This window comes from Stegostoma tigrinum, chromosome 6 (genome assembly GCF_030684315.1).
Source record: "Stegostoma tigrinum isolate sSteTig4 chromosome 6, sSteTig4.hap1, whole genome shotgun sequence".
In the NCBI taxonomy this organism is placed as follows: Eukaryota; Metazoa; Chordata; class Chondrichthyes; order Orectolobiformes; family Stegostomatidae; genus Stegostoma; species Stegostoma tigrinum.
The window spans coordinates 44,740,195-44,758,124 of record NC_081359.1 but is presented as its reverse complement, the minus strand read 5'-3'; the positions used below and the strand labels follow the sequence as shown (position 1 = coordinate 44,758,124).

At 42.6% G+C, this 17,930-nt stretch overlaps 1 protein-coding gene across 4 annotated transcripts in view; it reads right to left on the bottom strand.

The window, feature by feature from the left end:
• The window catches only part of abcc4 (ATP-binding cassette, sub-family C (CFTR/MRP), member 4), a 492,919-nt gene that overhangs the window by 400,982 nt on the left and 74,007 nt on the right, over window positions 1–17,930 (bottom strand). For all 4 annotated transcript variants that reach the window (XR_007247792.2, XM_048533436.2, XM_048533434.2 and 1 more), the window contains exon 4: window positions 16,811–17,035. Coding sequence is in view for 3 of the 4 variants with exons in the window: in XM_048533436.2 (XP_048389393.1) it covers window positions 16,811–17,035 (225 nt within the window). In the remaining variant the exon portion in view is untranslated. The remainder of the gene's footprint in view (window positions 1–16,810; window positions 17,036–17,930) is intronic.

Below are 17,930 nucleotides of genomic sequence, written 5' to 3'. Positions count from 1 at the left end.
TTGTTACCACATAGTCTGGCACTACACACCCGTTGTTAGTCACTAACAGTCCCCATTAACAACTATTCACCCTCCCAGCCTGATCGTTAGCAACTCCTTTGTCTTCCAACTGTCTTTCTCTCTCTTTGGGCTCCATCTTACCGTTTACTCCCTCCCCACCCACCTACCTACTTTCTGCATATAAACTAACATTTTCCCAATCACCATCAGTTCTGAGGAAGGGTCACCAGACCTGAAACGTTAACTGTTTTCTCCTCCACAGATGCTGCCAGACCTGCTGAGCTTTTCCAGCAACTTTGTTTTTGTTCCTGATTTACAGCATCTGCAGTTCTTTTGATTTTTACCTTCCCTGTTAAGTTCCCCTTCCAGTGAACTCTGGCCAGTTCCTCCTTCATATCTTTACAGTTTTCTTTACTCAATTATAATACCATCTATATCTAATTCAAGCTTCTCCCTCTTAAATGGCATAGCAAATTCTATCATATTATGGTCACTGCCACCTAGGGCTTCTTTTACCTCATCTCCCTAACTAAGTCTGCCTCATCACATCACCAAAATCCACAACAGCTTCTCCAAAAACCAATTCATAGATATTAGACGAATTCCTTTTCCTAGGAGCTACTACCAACTCGACTTTCCTAGTCCACCTGTACATTGAAATCCTCCATGATTATTGCAATAGTGCTTTCCATACATGCTTTTTCGATCTCCCAATTTATTTCCTGCCCCACTTCTTGACTACTAGGAGACCTATTCCTAACTCCCTCAGTGTTCTTTTTCCTTTACGGATTTTCATCTCTACCCATACAGGTTCTATGCCATCCAACTTTATAATCGCTGCTGACTATTAACTTTGTTTCATTTCTTCCTAACAAGGCAACCCTGCCATCTCTGCCCACCTGTTTGTCCTTTCGATTATACCAGTATCCTTTTAAATGATGACATCCCAGTTCAGCAGTTTTAGAAGTAATGAAATTAGGAGCAGAAATAGGTCTTTGACTGAGTCAGATGGAGGAAGGTTGAGGCAGAAGTTTTAAGTAGTCTGCTCAAGCCAATAAAGTAAGCAGCTTCTGAGGTCTTGACATTGTGTTTCTTTTTTTGAAGCAGCTTGAATGCATGGGGTCATCCCTTGAAAATAAGTTTTAATCTTCAGTTGCTGTTGAAGTCTTGAAGTGAAAGCCGCTTTCCCCACCTCCCCACCTTCTCCATTAGAGTTGAAAGCTATATTTCTTCCTCTCTTAGATTTGTCTTTTGACAGGGAGGATCACGAATGCTACTGTAGGGAAGCGGGGGGTAGGAGCCAGAGCAGTAGTTCAGCAAGTAGAGGTCTTGAGAGGAAAGTATACGTTAGGACCAGTAAATCAGAAAGAAAGTACGGGCAGAGAGACAGGTAAATGAATACAATGGTACAAATGAGCTGAAGTGTGCTCATTTCAAAAACAAGGCGTATTATAGGTAAGGCAGAGCTTAGAGCCTGGATCAGCACATGGCACTGTGATGTTGTGGCCAATACAGAGACTTATTGGAGAGATGGTCAGTAATGGCTGCTCAATGTTCATAGATAGAGCTCATAGAATCTTCGCAGTGTGGAAACAGGCCTTTTGGCCCAACAAGTCCACACCGACCCTCAAAGGATCCCAAACAGACCCATTCACCTACAACCCATCCAATCTGCTTCTCCCTGAACACAATGGACAGTTTAGCATGGGCAATCCACCTAGCCTGCACATCTCTGGACTGTGGGAGAAAAGCCACGCAGGCATGGGGAGAACATGTAAACTCCACACAAACAGTTGCCCAAGGGTGAAATCGAACCTGAGTTCCTGGTACTGTGAGGCAGCAGTGCAAACCACTTAGCCAGGATTCTTTGTTTTAGATGAGATAGAGAGCAAGATAAATTCAAAAATGTGCAGGTTAGGTGGGTTAGCCATGATAAATTTGACCATAGTGTCCCGGATGTGTAGGTTAGATGCATTAGCCATGCGAAAAGTGGGGTCAGAGGGATAGGTTGGGGGGGGTGACTCCAGGTGGCATGCACTTTCGAGGAACAGTGTGGACTTGTTGGGCCAAATGGCCTGTTTCAATAAGGAGGGATTCAATGGAACATGTGGAGGAGTTGCATCACTAATCAGGAAGAATGTTACGTCTACACTCAAATAGGACATGCTGTAAGGCTCATCCTCTGAAGCAATAAGAGTAGGGCTCAAAAATAAGATGTGTGCAATCACTCTGATTGGATTATACTACAGGCACTGAGACAGTGAGGAACAAATCTCATTGTGAATGACTTTAACTTCCTCAATATTGATTGGGATTGCCTTAGAACAAGAGGCTTAGACAGGACAGAATTTGTAAACTGCATCTAAGAGTGTTTCCTGAAACAGTACATGGATAGTCCAGCTAGGGGAGGAATCATACTGTATCTTGTACTGCCTAATGAGCCCGGCCAGTTGACTGACCTTTCAGTGGGAGAGCATTTTGGAAACAATGATTGTAACTCCTTAAGTTTTAAGATAGCGATGAATAAGGATAAGTCACAACTTCGTGGCAAGGTATGAAATTGGGGAAGGGCAAATTGCATCAGGATTAAGCAGGAGCTGGGGAGTATTAATTGGGAGGAGCTGTTATCATGCAAGTTCACATTTGGCATGTGGGAACTGTTTAAAGACCTGCTGATGTGAGCCTAGGTTGGTCATGTTCCAGTAAGGATGTAGGACAAGGACAGCAAGGTAATGGACCCTTGATTAATGGGAGGTTATGAATTTAGTCAAAAGACAAAGAGCAACATATGTAAGGTTTAAGAAGCTAAAATCAGACAGGCCCCATGAGGAATACAAAGGAAGCAGGATAGAACTCAAGCAGGAAATTAGGGGAGCAAGAAGGGGCCATGAAATGACTTTGGCAAGTCAGGTTAAAGAGATTCCCAAGGCATTCTACACATTAAAAACAAGAGGGTAACTAGGGATAAGGTGGGACCACTCCAGGATAAAGGACGGAACTCGTGCTTGGAGGCGGAAGATGTGGGTGAGATCTTACAAGAGAACTGTGTCAGTACTAAACCAGGAGAAGGATACTGAGGATAGTGGGATTTGTGTGGAGCATGCTTATATGAGACGGCATTTTGAGATCAAGAAACAAGCGGTGTTCTGTCTCTTCAAGAGCATTACGGTGGATATATCCCCACGGGCTGGGGCTACCACCCCAGGTTATTGAGAGGCGCCAGACAAGAGATTTTTGGGGCTTTGCCCAAGATCTTTGTATCATTAGCCACTGGAGAAGTCCCGGAGGACTGGCGAGTAGCTGATGTTCTTCTTCTATTCAAGAAGGAAAATAGCAATGAGCAGGAAGTTATAGGCTGATGTGTCTCAAGGCAGTGCTTGGGAAGCTGTTAGTGAGAATTCTTGGGAATAGAATTTATGCACACTTGGAAAAGCATAACCTGATAGGAACAGTCAGCACAACTTTGTGCAGGGGAGGTCACATCTTATGAAATTGATTGAATATTTTGAAGAGGAGGCAAAGATGATCAATGAGGGTAGAGCAGTAGATGTTGTCTACATGGATTTTAATAAGACTTTTGAAAAGGTCCCTCACGGTAATTTCATCCAGAAGATTAAGATGCATGGGATCCATGGTGACTTAGCATCATGGGTTCAAAGCTAGCATGCCATAGGTAGTGGTGGAAGGGTGTTTTTCAAGCTGGAGGTCCATGATGAGTGATGTTCCACAAGAATACATACTGGGGGCCCTGCTGTTTGTGATAATACAAATGATTTTGATGCAAATGTGGATGGATGGGTTAGTAAGTTTGAAGACAATACAAAGATTGGTGGAGTTGTAGACAGTGTAGAGGTTGGAAAAGGGTACAGCAGGATGTAGATTAGCTGCAGATATGGGTGGAGAAATGGTAGATGGAGTACAATCAGGGCAAGTGTAAGGTGGTGAACTTTGGGAGATCAAATGTTAAGGAAAAGTATACAGTTAATGGCAGGACCCTGAACATCACTGATGTACAGAGGGATCTTGGGGCTCAAATCCACAGCTCTCTGAAACTGGTCATGCAGATAAATAAGGTGGTAAAAAAGGCATATGCCATGCCTGAGAGATAGTCAGAACTGCCGACGCTGGAGTCAGAGGTAACAGTGTGGAGCTGGAGGAACACAACAGTCCAGGTAGCATCACAGGAACAAGAAAGCTGATGTTTCAGGTCGGGATAACAAGTTATAGAGCTCGATGAACACAGCAGGCCAAGCAGCATCAGAGGAGCAGGAAGGCTGACGTTTCAGGCCCAGAACCTTCTTCAGAAATGGGGGAGGGGAAGGGGGTTCTGAAGTAAATAGGGAGAGAGTGGGAGGCAGATAGAAGATGGATAGAGGAGAAGATAGGTGGAGAGGAGACAGACAGGTCAAAGAGGTGGGGAACCAGTAAAGGTGAGCGTAGGTGGGGAGGTAGGGAGGAGATAGGTCAGTTCAGGGAGGACGGGCAGGTCAAGGGGGCAGGTTGAGGTTGGTAGTTAGGGGATGGGGTGGGGCTTGAGGTGAGAGGAGGGGATAGGTGGGAGGACGGACAGGTTAGGGAGGCGGGGACAAGCAGGGCTGGTTTTGGGATGTGGTGAGAGAGGGGAGATTTTGAAGCTTGTGAAGTCCACACTGATACCATTGGGCTGCAACCTTCGGGTAGCATCATTGTGGCACTGCAGGAGGCCCAGGATGGACATAGAACATAGAACAGTACAGCACAGAACAGGCCCTTCAGCCCACAATGTTGTGCCGACCATTGATCCTCATGTATGCACCCTCAAATTTCTGTGACCATATACATGTCCAGCAGTCTCTTAAATGACCCCAATGACCTTGCTTCCACAACTGCTGCTGGCAACGCATTCCATGCTCTCACAACTCTCTGCGTAAAGAACCTGCCTCTGACATCCCCTCGATACTTTCCACCAACCAGCTTAAAACTATGACCCCTCGTGCTAGCCATTTCTGCCCTGGGAAATGTCATCTGAGAAATGGGGGCGAGAGAGTCGAAATGGTTCGCAACTGGAAGGTGCAGTTGTTTAGTGCGAACTGAGCGTAGGTGTTCTGCAAAGTGATCCCCAAGCCTCCACTTTGTTTCCCCCATGTACAGGAGGTCACAACAGGTACAACGGATGCAGTATACCACTTTAGAAGATGTGCAGGTGAACATCTACTTGATGTAGAATGTCTTCTTGGGGCCTGGGTGGGGGTGAGGGGTAGGTGTAGCACTTTCTACGGTTGCAGGGAAAAGTGCCAGGTGTGGTGGTGCTGGAGGGGAGTGTGGAGCGGGCAAGGGAGTCACAGAGAAAGTGGTTCCTCCGGAAAGCAGATAAGGGTGGGGAGGGAAAAATGTCTTTGGTGGTGGGATCGGATTGTAGATGACGGAAGTGTTGGAGCATGATGCGTTGGATCCGGAGATTGGTTGGGGTGGTACGTAAGGACAAGGGCGATTCTGTTTTGGTTGCTATTGCGGGGAGGGGGTGTGAGGGATGAGTTGCAGGAAATGCGGAAGACATGGTCAAGGGCGTTCTTGACCACTGAGTGGGGGGGAATTGCGGTCCTTGAGAAACAAGGACATTGGAGATGTACCGGAGTGGAACGTATTGACAGGACGGTGCTGGAAGCAGATACAATTAGGGGTGTTTGAGAGAGTTTTGGAAAAGTGCACCAATATGCAAGGGAGGGAGGGATATAGAGTAATTCAAACAGTTAATCAGCAATAGTTACTCTATTATTCTGTTAAGATTTCCAATAGAGTTGTTATTCCAATTCCATCTTTCTTTTGTGATATTTTAACCATAGTTGATGAATAGAACGTGTTTTGCTTTGAATCCGGCAGTTTTGCCAATCAAATTCCACTGGAAAGCAACACCTTATATTTACCTCTAATACAGCAAAGTTCAGGGTCTAGACCATCTTCTGAACAGTTTGCGTGGGTTTGGTCTGGTCCATAACAAATTCAAGGCAAATCGAGCATCAAACTCTCTAATTCTAGGTTGGGTTTAGGATTATTGGACTCAAAGGCAGCGAGTGCTAAGTGTTAGTGCTTTTTATTTTGGGTGTTGAATTTGGTTGGTTTAAACAGGGTGTACCTTGGAAAATAAGGAATTTCCTGAGGTGAAAGAGGTCATTTCAGGAGTTTTACAAAAGCAAGCATGGCAAAGTTTTGGCGTTTGAGAAGATTTGTAGCTCGTTTGTGGATGAAGTTGTAGACTTGCTTGCCGAGCTGGTAGGTTTGGTCGGAAACGTTTCGTCATCCTGCTGGGTTGAACTGTCAGTGCACCTCTGGTGAAGCATCAGTGTTCTGTCCCACTAATTGTTTATTGCCTCTGCTGGGGTGAAGGACAGCTGAACAGAACCTCCGCAGAATGATAAGGGTTATGATCAACGATGCCCACAACCACCCTCCAAATGTGAGTGGGAAACTGCATGCCAAAAGACTCTGTCGTCAACAAAACTGGCCAGGAATGGATATCCCCACTGGAGCAAGCCATCCGCATACAATAGCAAAGACTAGAACAAGGTAAAGAATGGCCCTTTAAGAAAAACTGCCTGAAATCACCCACATTAACGACACTGACAACTCACATTAATGAATTAAAAACATTTTGGGCCGACCACTTACTGACACTGAAAAGACCTTCCTCAAATGTAGACTGAATTACAACTACAGAGACGCCAAAACAACTGACTTCCTGGCCATGCTGGAATCGGCACTGAAGAGTAATCAATTCACGGTAGTACAATGGACCATGAGACAGATGATAGTCTCAACACAGCAAAACAGCAAAGTCGAACAAATCCAACACAAAAGAGAGGAAAACCCTGGAAAGACTCAAAAAAGACAGAAACACTGTAATCTGACATAACAAGGTGTAGAGCTGGACGAACTCAGCAGGCCAAGCATCATCAGAAGAGCAGGAAAGCTGATGTTTCGGGCCTAGAACCTTCTTCAAAAGAAGGGAGTAGGCCTGAAATGTCAGCTTTCCTGCTCCTCTGATGCTGCTTGGCATGCTGTGTTCATCCAGCTCTACACCTTGTTATCTCAGATTCTCCAGTATCCGCAGTTGCTACTAACTGTGAAACACTGTAATCTTATCAGTGCACAAAGGACGCATGACAGTCATCCTCAATTGAGAAAGGTAATGCACTTCTAGCAGATACTGACACCTACCACAAGATGGCGACTGAGCAAACACCACAGTTAAGGAGATAGTAGGAACTGCAGATGCTGGAGAATCTGAGATAACAAGGTGTAGAGCTGGATGATCATGGCAGGCCAAACAGCATCAGAGGGAGGGTCCAGGCCTGAAACGTCAGCCTTCTTGCTTCTCTGATTCTGCTTAGCCTGCTGTGTTCATCCAGCTCTATCCCTTGTTACCACAGTTAAGGAACTGGATTACAATGACCCTGAAGAAATTACACAACTCAGGAGACATCAGCAAGACATACTACCATAAAAGGAAGCCAGAGGGATCCAACACACCCTAATTCTACAGATTCCCCAAGGTACACAAACTGGGGTCCCCCTCAGACAGGACCTTCAGCCCAAGAAATCCACACCGACCCTCAGGCCATTCCACCCAGACCCATCGCCCATGACTCACCTAAGCTACACATCCCTGAACATTATGGGCAATTTAGCATGGCCAATCCACCTAGCCTGCACATTTTTGGACTGTGGGAGGAAACTGGAGCATCCGGAAGAAACCCATGCAGACATGGGCAGAATGTGCAAATTCCACACAGGCAGTCACCTGAGGAATTGAACCCAGGTCCCTGGTCCTGTGAGGTAGGTGTGTTAACCATTGAGCCACCGTGCCACCACAAAATAATTATGGCAATCACACAACATTTACAGTATGGCAATGGGAACTTTGGTAAGGGCTAAAATTCAATCGAAAATAACAAGACTTGTGTTAGAGACAAAAGAAAAACAAGGAGAAAAGGAAATGAAAGAATATGAATTATGATTCAAAGGAGAGGAAGAAGAAAAAGAAAAAGGTAGGAAGGCCCTAGCAGAAGAAAGGAAGAAAGAGAGAGCTTTTAAAGTTCAGAGGATGGAGCTGAAAACTCAAAGGCAGCTTAAAATGGCAGAGATAGAGATGAAAGATTGGATTACTGATGAGCACAATGGTGGAGAGCAACTCCATTGTAGCCAAAGGGCTGGTAGGTATCTGTTCAAATACATCCAAGTGTTGCCTAAATTTGATGAGAAAGATATGAGAAGCCATTTTCATTTCATGTGAGAAAGTGGCTAAAAAAATGATATGGCTGGTGGTCACATGGATATGACTGATCTAAAACAATGTTGCTAAATTGAGCACGTGATGTATTTGCATCACTATCAGAGAAGGTATCTAGGGAGTATCAGGAGGTGAAAAATGCCATCTTAAGTGCATATCAGCTAGTGCCAAAAGGTTATAGAATATGTTTCAGGAATCTAGAGTTTGAAAGGATCAAAGAAAGTAATTTTGATAGGTGGTTAAGGGCATTGAAAATAGATCAAGCACAGATCTCTTAGAGAGATGATTATTTTGGAAGAGCTCAAAAATTCATGTCCTGAAGTAGTGCGAACTCATGAAGAAGAACAGAGAGCTAAAACTGCAAGATTAGCAGCAGAAATGGCAGATGATTATGAATTGGTTCATAAACCAAAGTTTGGCTTCCAACTTCAATTTTAATCTGTGAAGGACAGAAATTGGGAAAAAGAGAAACCGTCAGATCGTGTGTGAAAACAACCAGAGTAAGAAGAAACCCCATGAAGGGGAAAAAGAAGTACAAAAGCTCAGATATTTTCACTGCGATAAAGTAGGCCACATGAAGTCGCACTGTTGGTGGTTTAGAAAAAGCAGTGGAAAGACAGATGTGGGAAAACAGGGTAAGCCAATGAAGTTTGTTTACGTGGTAAAGGAAAACGCAGTGAAAGCTAAAAAGTTGCGACAGAATGTACAACCTGGTCAGGGGTTAGTTGAAAAGAAAATACCAGATCTCTTTAAAGAATTGACTTGGGAGGGTAAGGTTTACTCACGTATGCCAGGAGGGGCAGGTAAAGAAATTAAATTTTAAGAGATAAGGGAGCAAGTCATATTTGATGGTGGCAGATAAGAAGGTATGTAATTCAGGAGTATTGCCAGGAGCATTCATGGTGAAAAGAGCAGCATTCCATTACATAATGCCAAGTTAGAGCATCTGGTGAAATGTGGAGAAATGGTGGTAAGAGTAATAAAGAAATTTTTGGTTCCAGGAATAGAGTTTATTCTCAGTCCTGACATAGCTGGATCACAGGTGGGAGTGATGCCCACTGCAGTGGAAAAGCCAGTGGAAAATCAGGCAACTGAACTATAACAGAACATATATCCTGGGAATTTTCCTGGCTATGTGGTAACAAAGCAAAGCCACAGGTTGAAGCTGGAGGAGAAATCGACGGATAAAGATAAGGATGTTGAAGTTAATTTGTCAGACACTACAGTTGAGAGGAAAAAAAAAGGAACAGGTGGAGGACAAAGTAGATATTTTTTGTTCAGAGAAATTAGATGAATTATAACAGAAAGATGTAAAATAAAGCAGTTGTATCAAAAAGCACACACAGAAGAAGAATCTGAGTGCATCCCAGAACATTAAAAATGAAGTCCTGATCAGGAAATACAGACCAGCACATATTCGGGGTGTGGGTGAGAAATGTGCAATAGTTCATTGTGTCGTATTACAGGTGGGTTAGAGAAAGGTGATGTTGTGGGTAGCACATGAATCATCAGTATGTCATCTTTTGGGAGGAAGACAAACTCGAGCCAAAATACAAAAACATTCTTTTTTTTGGCCTAGACTGCTTAAGGATTTGGTTGAATTTTGCCAGACATGTTATACATCAGGATATTGGAAAACCTCAGATACTGATAAAACCAGCACCTTTAGTGCCCATTCCCATATTTGAGAAACTTTTCACAAGAGTCTTAATTAACTGCATTGGATACATTAACAACAAATGGTGGAAATCAGTATTTGTTGACCATAACGGATGTGTCTACTAGAGTTCCAGAGGCCATTCCATTATGCAGTATCATGGCTAAAAGGAATACAGATGAGTTACTCATTTTTTTCAGATTGATATGGACTACACATAGAGATACAATGAGATCAAGGGTCAAATTTTACGTTAAAATTGTCCAAGGAAGTCACGGATAACCGAGGAATAAAATAATTCAAATCCACTATGTGCCATCCAGAATCGCAGGGAGCATTAGACCAGTAGCATAAAACTTTAAAGACCATGTTGAGGATTTATAGTCAAGATTATCCCAGATTATTGGAAAATAGGAATTCCATTTGTACTGTTTACAATTAGGGATGCACCAAATGAATCTCCAAAATGCAGTCCATTTGAATTAGTTTGTGGTTATGAGATGAGAGGACCACTGAAATACGTAGAAACTGGAGTGTCAGAGTTCACAGACCTCTCATTTGGACTATGTGTCAAATTTTGGGGAAAGCGCATATAGAGTGAATAAGTTGGCTAGACAGCAGTTAAAAGTAGCATAACATGTGATGAAGCAGGGACCCCACAAGAAATCACAAATTTACAACTTTACTTGTGGCAATAAAGTGTGATTGCTACTTCCAGTGGTAAATGAACCTTTAAAAGCAAGGTTTAGCAGGCCTCATCAAATCAAAAGGAGTTTGTGCAAGGTGAATTATTTGATGAGAATGGCAGGTAGAAAAAAAATCTGAGTATGTTGTGAAATGCCTCTTTGAAAGGGAAGGAAAGTCAAAGAAGAACCTGGTACTGGTTTCAACAGAGAGAAGAACCAAGTTCAGTAGATTCTGAATTGGACATTCCTCTAATTAAACTGGATAATGAGGAAGTTCTCAAAAATTGAGATAAATAATTGAGTTACCTTCCATCAGAAAATCAAAATGACCTGAAATCATTACAATCAGATGGTGACATATATGGGAATAAGCTGGAAATTACTAATTTAATTACGCTTGACACAGGTATAGGAAATGCTGTTCCAACTAAACAATATCCTTATAGACTTAACCCTCAGAAGCTGGCACAGGTTTAAATAGAGGTTGAACACATGCTCAAAGATAATCTAATCAAAATGAGTTGTAGTGACTGGAGTTCATCCGTAGTAATAGTGCCAAAACCAAATGGTACCTAAGGGTTATGAGAGGACTATCGCAAAGTCACTGCATTTACTAAATCTGATTCATATCCTATTCCATGTTTGGAAGACTGATTGATGAGGTAAGACAAGCAATTTATATTTCTAAATTGGACTTGCTCGGCAGATACTCTATCTGAAACAGCAAAGGAAATTTTAGCTTTTGTGACACGGACCAGGCTATATGAGTTTAAAGTCATGTCACTGGGTTTAACAATGCACAACCCACATTTCAAAGATTAACCAATAAAATTGACATTACCCAACTGTGTGGTGTACAAAGACAACTAGGCAATTTTTGGTCACACATGGAAGGAACATTCAGAACATCAGTTGGAATTGTTCAATTGACTTCAGGCTTAGTGTTAAACATGGCTAATAGTGAGTTCTCAAAAGACCAAGTCACATTCCTGGGTCAAGTAATTGGACAATGGAAAATGGCTCAATGGGATGTGAAAACAAAGATTCTGGAAGAATTTCCCATCCCATTGACAAACAGGAAAGTGTACTATGATTCCTAAGACTGAGTAGTTTGTAATCAGAATTTCTTACCCAAGTGAGAACTGTTGCTTCACTGACTGATTTATTGAAAAAGCACAGAAAATGTCAGCATGCGGAGGAATGTCAGAAGGCATTTGACAACCTGAAAGTTGTGTTTACCATTGCCCCAGTGTCAGGCGCATCTAATTATGCAAAACCATTCAAGGTAACTATCGATACAAGTGATGTGGGTGATGCTGCTGCAGTCTTACAAGACAACAACTTTTGGTTATTTTTCCAGAAATTGAATAATCGTCAATACAGATATTCCATAATTGAGAAGACCTTGAGCTTGGTGTTGCCATTGCGCCATTTTCAACATTTATACGGCCAGTAATGTGTCTCTGACAATTGTTATACTGATCATGATCTCTTAAAGATTCTGAAAAAAATTAAGGATAAAATTTTCAAACTATTTAGATGGAGCTTATAACTGCAGCTATTCAACTGAAAATTATGCATGTGGCAGGACAAGAGAAAGTAATTCCGAATGTATTGTTGTGATTTTCATGAAGAAAGACAGAGGTGAGAAGGAAAATGGACTGAAATGGACTATAGTAGTGAATGTTTGCATGCTTAATGTAACATGTACGTACTGTCGTAAACTAATAGCCCACGGGCAAATGCTTTTAAAAATAAAGCCAACTTTATATATTGATGGATTTTTTTTTTAAGTAGGGGTTGAGGCTGGGGGTGGGGAGGAAGTGTGATGATGCTTTGGCTTTAAGAGATGTACTTCGTCCTGGTTAGAACATAGAACATAGAACATAGAACAGTACAGCACAGAACAGGCCCTTCAGCCCACAATGTTGTGCCGACCATTGATCCTCATGGATGCACCCTCAAATTTCTGTGACCATATGCATGTCCAGCAGTCTCTTAAATGACCCCAATGACCTTGCTTCCACAACTGCTGCTGGCAACGCATTCCATGCTCTCACAACTCTCTGCGTAAAGAACCTGCCTCTGACATCCCCTCTATACTTTCCACCAACCAGCTTAAAACTATGACCCCTCGTGCTAGCCATTTCTGCCCTGGGAAATAGTCTCTGGCTATCGACTCTATCTATGCCTCTCATTATCTTGTATACCTCAATTAGGTCCCCTCTCCTCCTCCTTTTCTCCAATGAAAAGAGACCGAGCTCAGTCAACCTCTCTTCATAAGATAAGCCCTCCAGTCCAGGCAGCATCCTGGTAAACCTCCTCTGAACCCTCTCCAAAGCATCCACATCTTTCCTATAATAGGGCGCCCAGAACTGGACGCAGTATTCCAAGTGCGGTCTAACCAAAGTTTTATAGAGCTGCAACAAGATCTCACGACTCTTAAACTCAATCCCCCTGTTAATGAAAGCCAAAACACCATATGCTTTCTTAACAACCCTGTCCACTTGGGTGGCCATTTTAAGGGATCTATGTATCTGCACACCAAGATCCCTCTGTTCCTCCACGCTGCCAAGAATCCTATCCTTAATCCTGTACTCAGTTTTCAAATTCGACCTTCCAAAATGCATCACCTCGCATTTATCCAGGTTGAACTCCATCTGCCACCTCTCAGCCCATCTCTGCATCCTGTCAATGTCCCGCTGCAGCCTACAACAGCCCTCTACACTGTCAACGACACCTCCGACCTTTGTGTCGTCTGCAAACTTGCTGACCCATCCTTCAATTCCCTCGTCCAAGTCATTAATAAAAATTACAAACAGTAGAGGCCCAAGGACAGAGCCCTGTGGAACCCCACTCACCACTGACTTCCAGGCAGGTTAGTTTATTAAATCAAGAAAGGTTAAGATTGAGGTGGCAAACAGTCTGTTTAATCCAATAAAATAAAAGTTTGAGAGGCCTTGGGTGGGTTTTCCCCAAATTAGAGCAATAGAGTCAACCTGAATAGGTGGGGTCAAGCTCCCACAGAACAAGGATTTTTAGTTTTAGCCTTCAGTAGCAGTTGCTGTGGGGTCTTGAAGAAGTGAAAGCTGTTTTTCCCCCCTCCTGGTTAGAAGTGAAGGCTGGAGTTCTCTCTCTCAGAATTGTCTTTTGGTGTTTTTCCTCCTGAATTGGAGAATTGCATGTATGTTTTCTGAATTTGCCTATTACCAAACGTGTGTTTAGGGGATGACCTGATATTCAAAACAGTTAATTAGAAATAGTTACTGCATCAATTATTGTTAAGTTTTCCAATAGAGTTACGCTATTCAATTCCTTCGTTCTTTTGTTGTATTTTAAGTATAGACGATGAATTTGCTTTGAATCCAGAAGTTTGTCCAATTAAATTGCACCTGGAAAGCAACACCTTATATTTACCTCTAAAATAAGAAAATATGAGGATATAGGCTATCTTCTGAACAGTTTGAAAAGGTTTGGTTTGGTCTATAACATTATGGGTGACCCCGATTATGGTCTCAGCTCCACTTTTCTAACAGTCCCCATAACCCTCGACACACTCAAAAATCAAACCAGCATCCCTTGTATTCAGGTGGGAGGGGGTAGAGGTCCCTTGACCACTTATTGTGCCCGCTTTCCAGGGATCAGCCACTAAGCTGTGATAATTTCAAATTTCAATTTCTATTCTGAAGGACACCATGCCCACCACTGCCCCCGCTGCCCGCCTCCCCCCACGCCCCGCCCCGGAAACAACCAAGAGTCAGCACCACCCATCTTGGCCTGTAAAGCTCCTGATGTAGATCAATTCTGAAAAGGTCTTGCAAGAGTTCTCAATCCTCAAAATTCATACAACATAAAATTGTACAGCATAGGAACAGGCCCTTTGGTCCGCAATGTTGTGCTAAACATGATGGCAAATTAAATTACTTCCTTCTGCCTGCCTTTAGTCTATATTCCTACATTCCTTGCATATCTAAATGTCCCTTAAACGTCCCTATCATATGTGCCTCCACCTCAACCCTTGCCAGCACATTCCAAACACATACCACTCTGTGTAAAATTACTTGCCCGTCACATTTCCTTTGAACTTTACCATTCACCTTAAATGCACGCCTCTTTGACATTTCAACTCTAGGAAAAAGATTCATACTGTCAATCCTATCTATGCATCTCATAATTCTATCATGTCACCCCACAACTTCCGACACTCCAGAGAAAACAACCTGAGTTTTTCTAGCCTCTCTTCATAGCTCACAATCCACGCAGCATCCTAGTAAACCTCTTCTGCATCCTCTCCAAAGCCTCTATTTCCATCCTGTAATGTGGCAACCAAAATTGAATGCATTACTCTAACTCTAACCCTAACCCTAACCCTAACTTCAAGTGTGGCCTAACCAGCCGCATGTCTTTCACTAGTGATCACACTTGCTGGCATTTTATTAATCTAGCCACTTAAACAACCGTGTGAACATGTCTGAAACACATTGCACAGTGCCAGGACCCAGAATTGGCTTGGATTTCAAACTACAAATCCAGTCACTAGTCTTTTAAAAGGAAAAGAAAGAAGACTGGGGCAATTTGAGATGCTTAATAGATCCACTGCTCACACAGCAATTCAGATAATGTTAGTGGTGGAATGTGTACCAAGCCAGAGAGCACCCATGAACCAAGCTTCAGTCAGAGCCTAAATTTCAATTCAATAAGCAAAGATCGTATTCATGACTGAACACACATTCTGGAGACAGAAAATAAAAACGAAGAGTTTAATTTAAGTGTATGCCTTAAACTCACAGCTGTGAATTTTTCAGGCCAGATGCTTTCAATTTCCATAGCCTCCCTCATAATCTACTTCAGAACTGGCCAATTCAAGCAGACAATACAAAGCATAATATTACATGATATTGTACTTAAATTAAAATGTTAAAAGTGAGCAAAAATAATAGTCTACTTCTAAAGTGCATAGAGCCAAAAATTCCACTTTCTATTTTTAAAAAATCAAGTTTTCATCATGTTGTAGTAATACTGCGCACAGTATGAAGAACTGTAGATTAACTGTCAAAGGTGACTTCAAAATTGAACAAATGATTCCTGATTTACCCTATTGTTGTCAACCACATAAATATACATATACAGTCTCTTTCATTTAATAAAGCATTCCAAGACACTTCACAGAAGCATTCAAAAGCAAAACTAAACATATGTGGCTTAGTGTTAAAACAGATGGTCACAAGGTTGATCGAAGAGATAGATTTATTGTGCGCAATTCTGGGAGCCACATTATAGGACCAATGTGAGGACACTGGAGAGGATGGTTTACGATGTTTCTACAGTTGAGGAACTTTAGTTATGGGGATATACTAAAAAAGCTAGGTCTGTTCTACTTGGAGAAAAGGCTGAGAAAAGATCTGCTAGAGATTTTCAAAATCATGAATAGGGTGGATTGTTAGGTAGGAAGAAACTGTTCTTGCTCATAAAAGAAACATGAACAAGGCGGCATAGATTCAAAGCGATCTGAAAAATAAGCAAGGGTAAAAGAAGAAAAACCATTTCTGCTCTGAGTATTTAGGGCATAGAATGCACATTCTGAAAGTGTGGTGGAGGCAAGTTCAATTGAGACGTTCAAGAGGGCATTGGATGATTATTTGAATAAAAATAGGGTGCAAGAGTATGGGAAAAAGCAGGAGATGGCACTGGGTAATGACGTTCATTTACCAAGCCAGTACAGGCATGATGAGTCAAATGGCCTTCTGCATTACAACACTTTAAAATTTCTCTTTCAAAGGAACATCTCGAAAGAAGGGAGGTAGAGCATTAGACAGGGTATGGAGGAAATTCCAGAGGAGGCCGAAAGCACATCTCAATCAAAATGCATCTGACACAACTTCAAAATCAATGCAATAGTCGTGACAGTTTACTAAAGTGGAGCTTCAAATTACTTTAGAGAACCTGAATATGTTTTGAAACAATTAAGTTAAAATTTTGCTTGGTTTGGGAGGAAAGAAAATTAATGAACAATTTCAATACATGGTTATAAACATAAAGGTTTGCCTGACACACAACTGTTAGTACATTTCAAAAATAGTTCACTATACACAGAACGATTGTTCTTACATAGTTTGCAACACAGTGATTCAATAAAAATTTCAACATTTCTAAGGTTTACATCCCAATCACTGTGCCAATTATCAAGAGTAAAATCCTTACCTTTTTATAAATCATATGGCACACTGCTACTCTTAGTTTCATCCCACTCCTTTGTACATGGAAGAAATACAAATGATGCAGAATTGCTAGAAATAGAGTACAAAGTGATATACCAGCAGTATAGCCAAAGACAACTTTGTAAGCCTCCACATCATCTGGACTGTAGTTTTCAAAATAATTAATAACTTTTCCTAATATGATAGGTTGAACAATTCTGATCGTTTCCTAAAAGAAAAAGAACATTTCATTGAGTTTTCAAATTTTGGAACAGGTGCAAAAAAAAACAGCAACACAATATTTGCAAAAAGTCTTCTACTTCTAAGACAAAATCAAATACAATTACACCTACAAACCGATGTCCATTTCAAGTCCACCGACTCCCACAGCTACCTAGAATACACCTCCTCCCACCCACCTTCCTGCAAAAATTCCATCCCCTATTCCCTCGCCGCCGCCGCATCTGCTCCCAGGATGAGGCATTCCACTCCCGCATATCACAGATGTCCTCGTTCTTCAAGGGCCGCAACATGCCCCCACAGTGGTCGAGAATGCCCTCGACCGTGTCTCCCGCACCTCATTCCTCACACCCTGCCCCTGCAATAACCGCCAAAAGAGAAACCCCCTCGTCCTCACATACCACCCTACCAATCTCCGGATACAACGCATCATCTTCCAATACTTCCGCCATCTACAATCCGACCCCACCACTGAAGGTATTTTTCCCAACCCACCGTTGTCTGCCTTCCGGAGAGACCACTCTCTCCAGGACTCACTTGTTCGCTCCACACTGCCCTCCAACCCCACCACACCCTGCACTTTCCCCCGCAACCGCAGGAAGTGCTACAGCTGCCACCACACCACCTCCCTCACCCCCATCCCAGGCACCAAGATGATTTTCCACATCAAGCAGATGTTCACCTGCACATCTGCCAATATGGTATACTGCATCCGCTGAACCCAATGTAGCTTCCTCTACATTGGGGAAACCAAGCAGAGGCTTAGGGACTGCTTTGCAGAACACCTACGCTCGGTTCGCAGTGAACAACTGCACCTCCCAGTCGCGAACCATTTCAACTCCCCCTCCCATTCCTTAGACAACATGTCCATCCTGGGCCTCCTG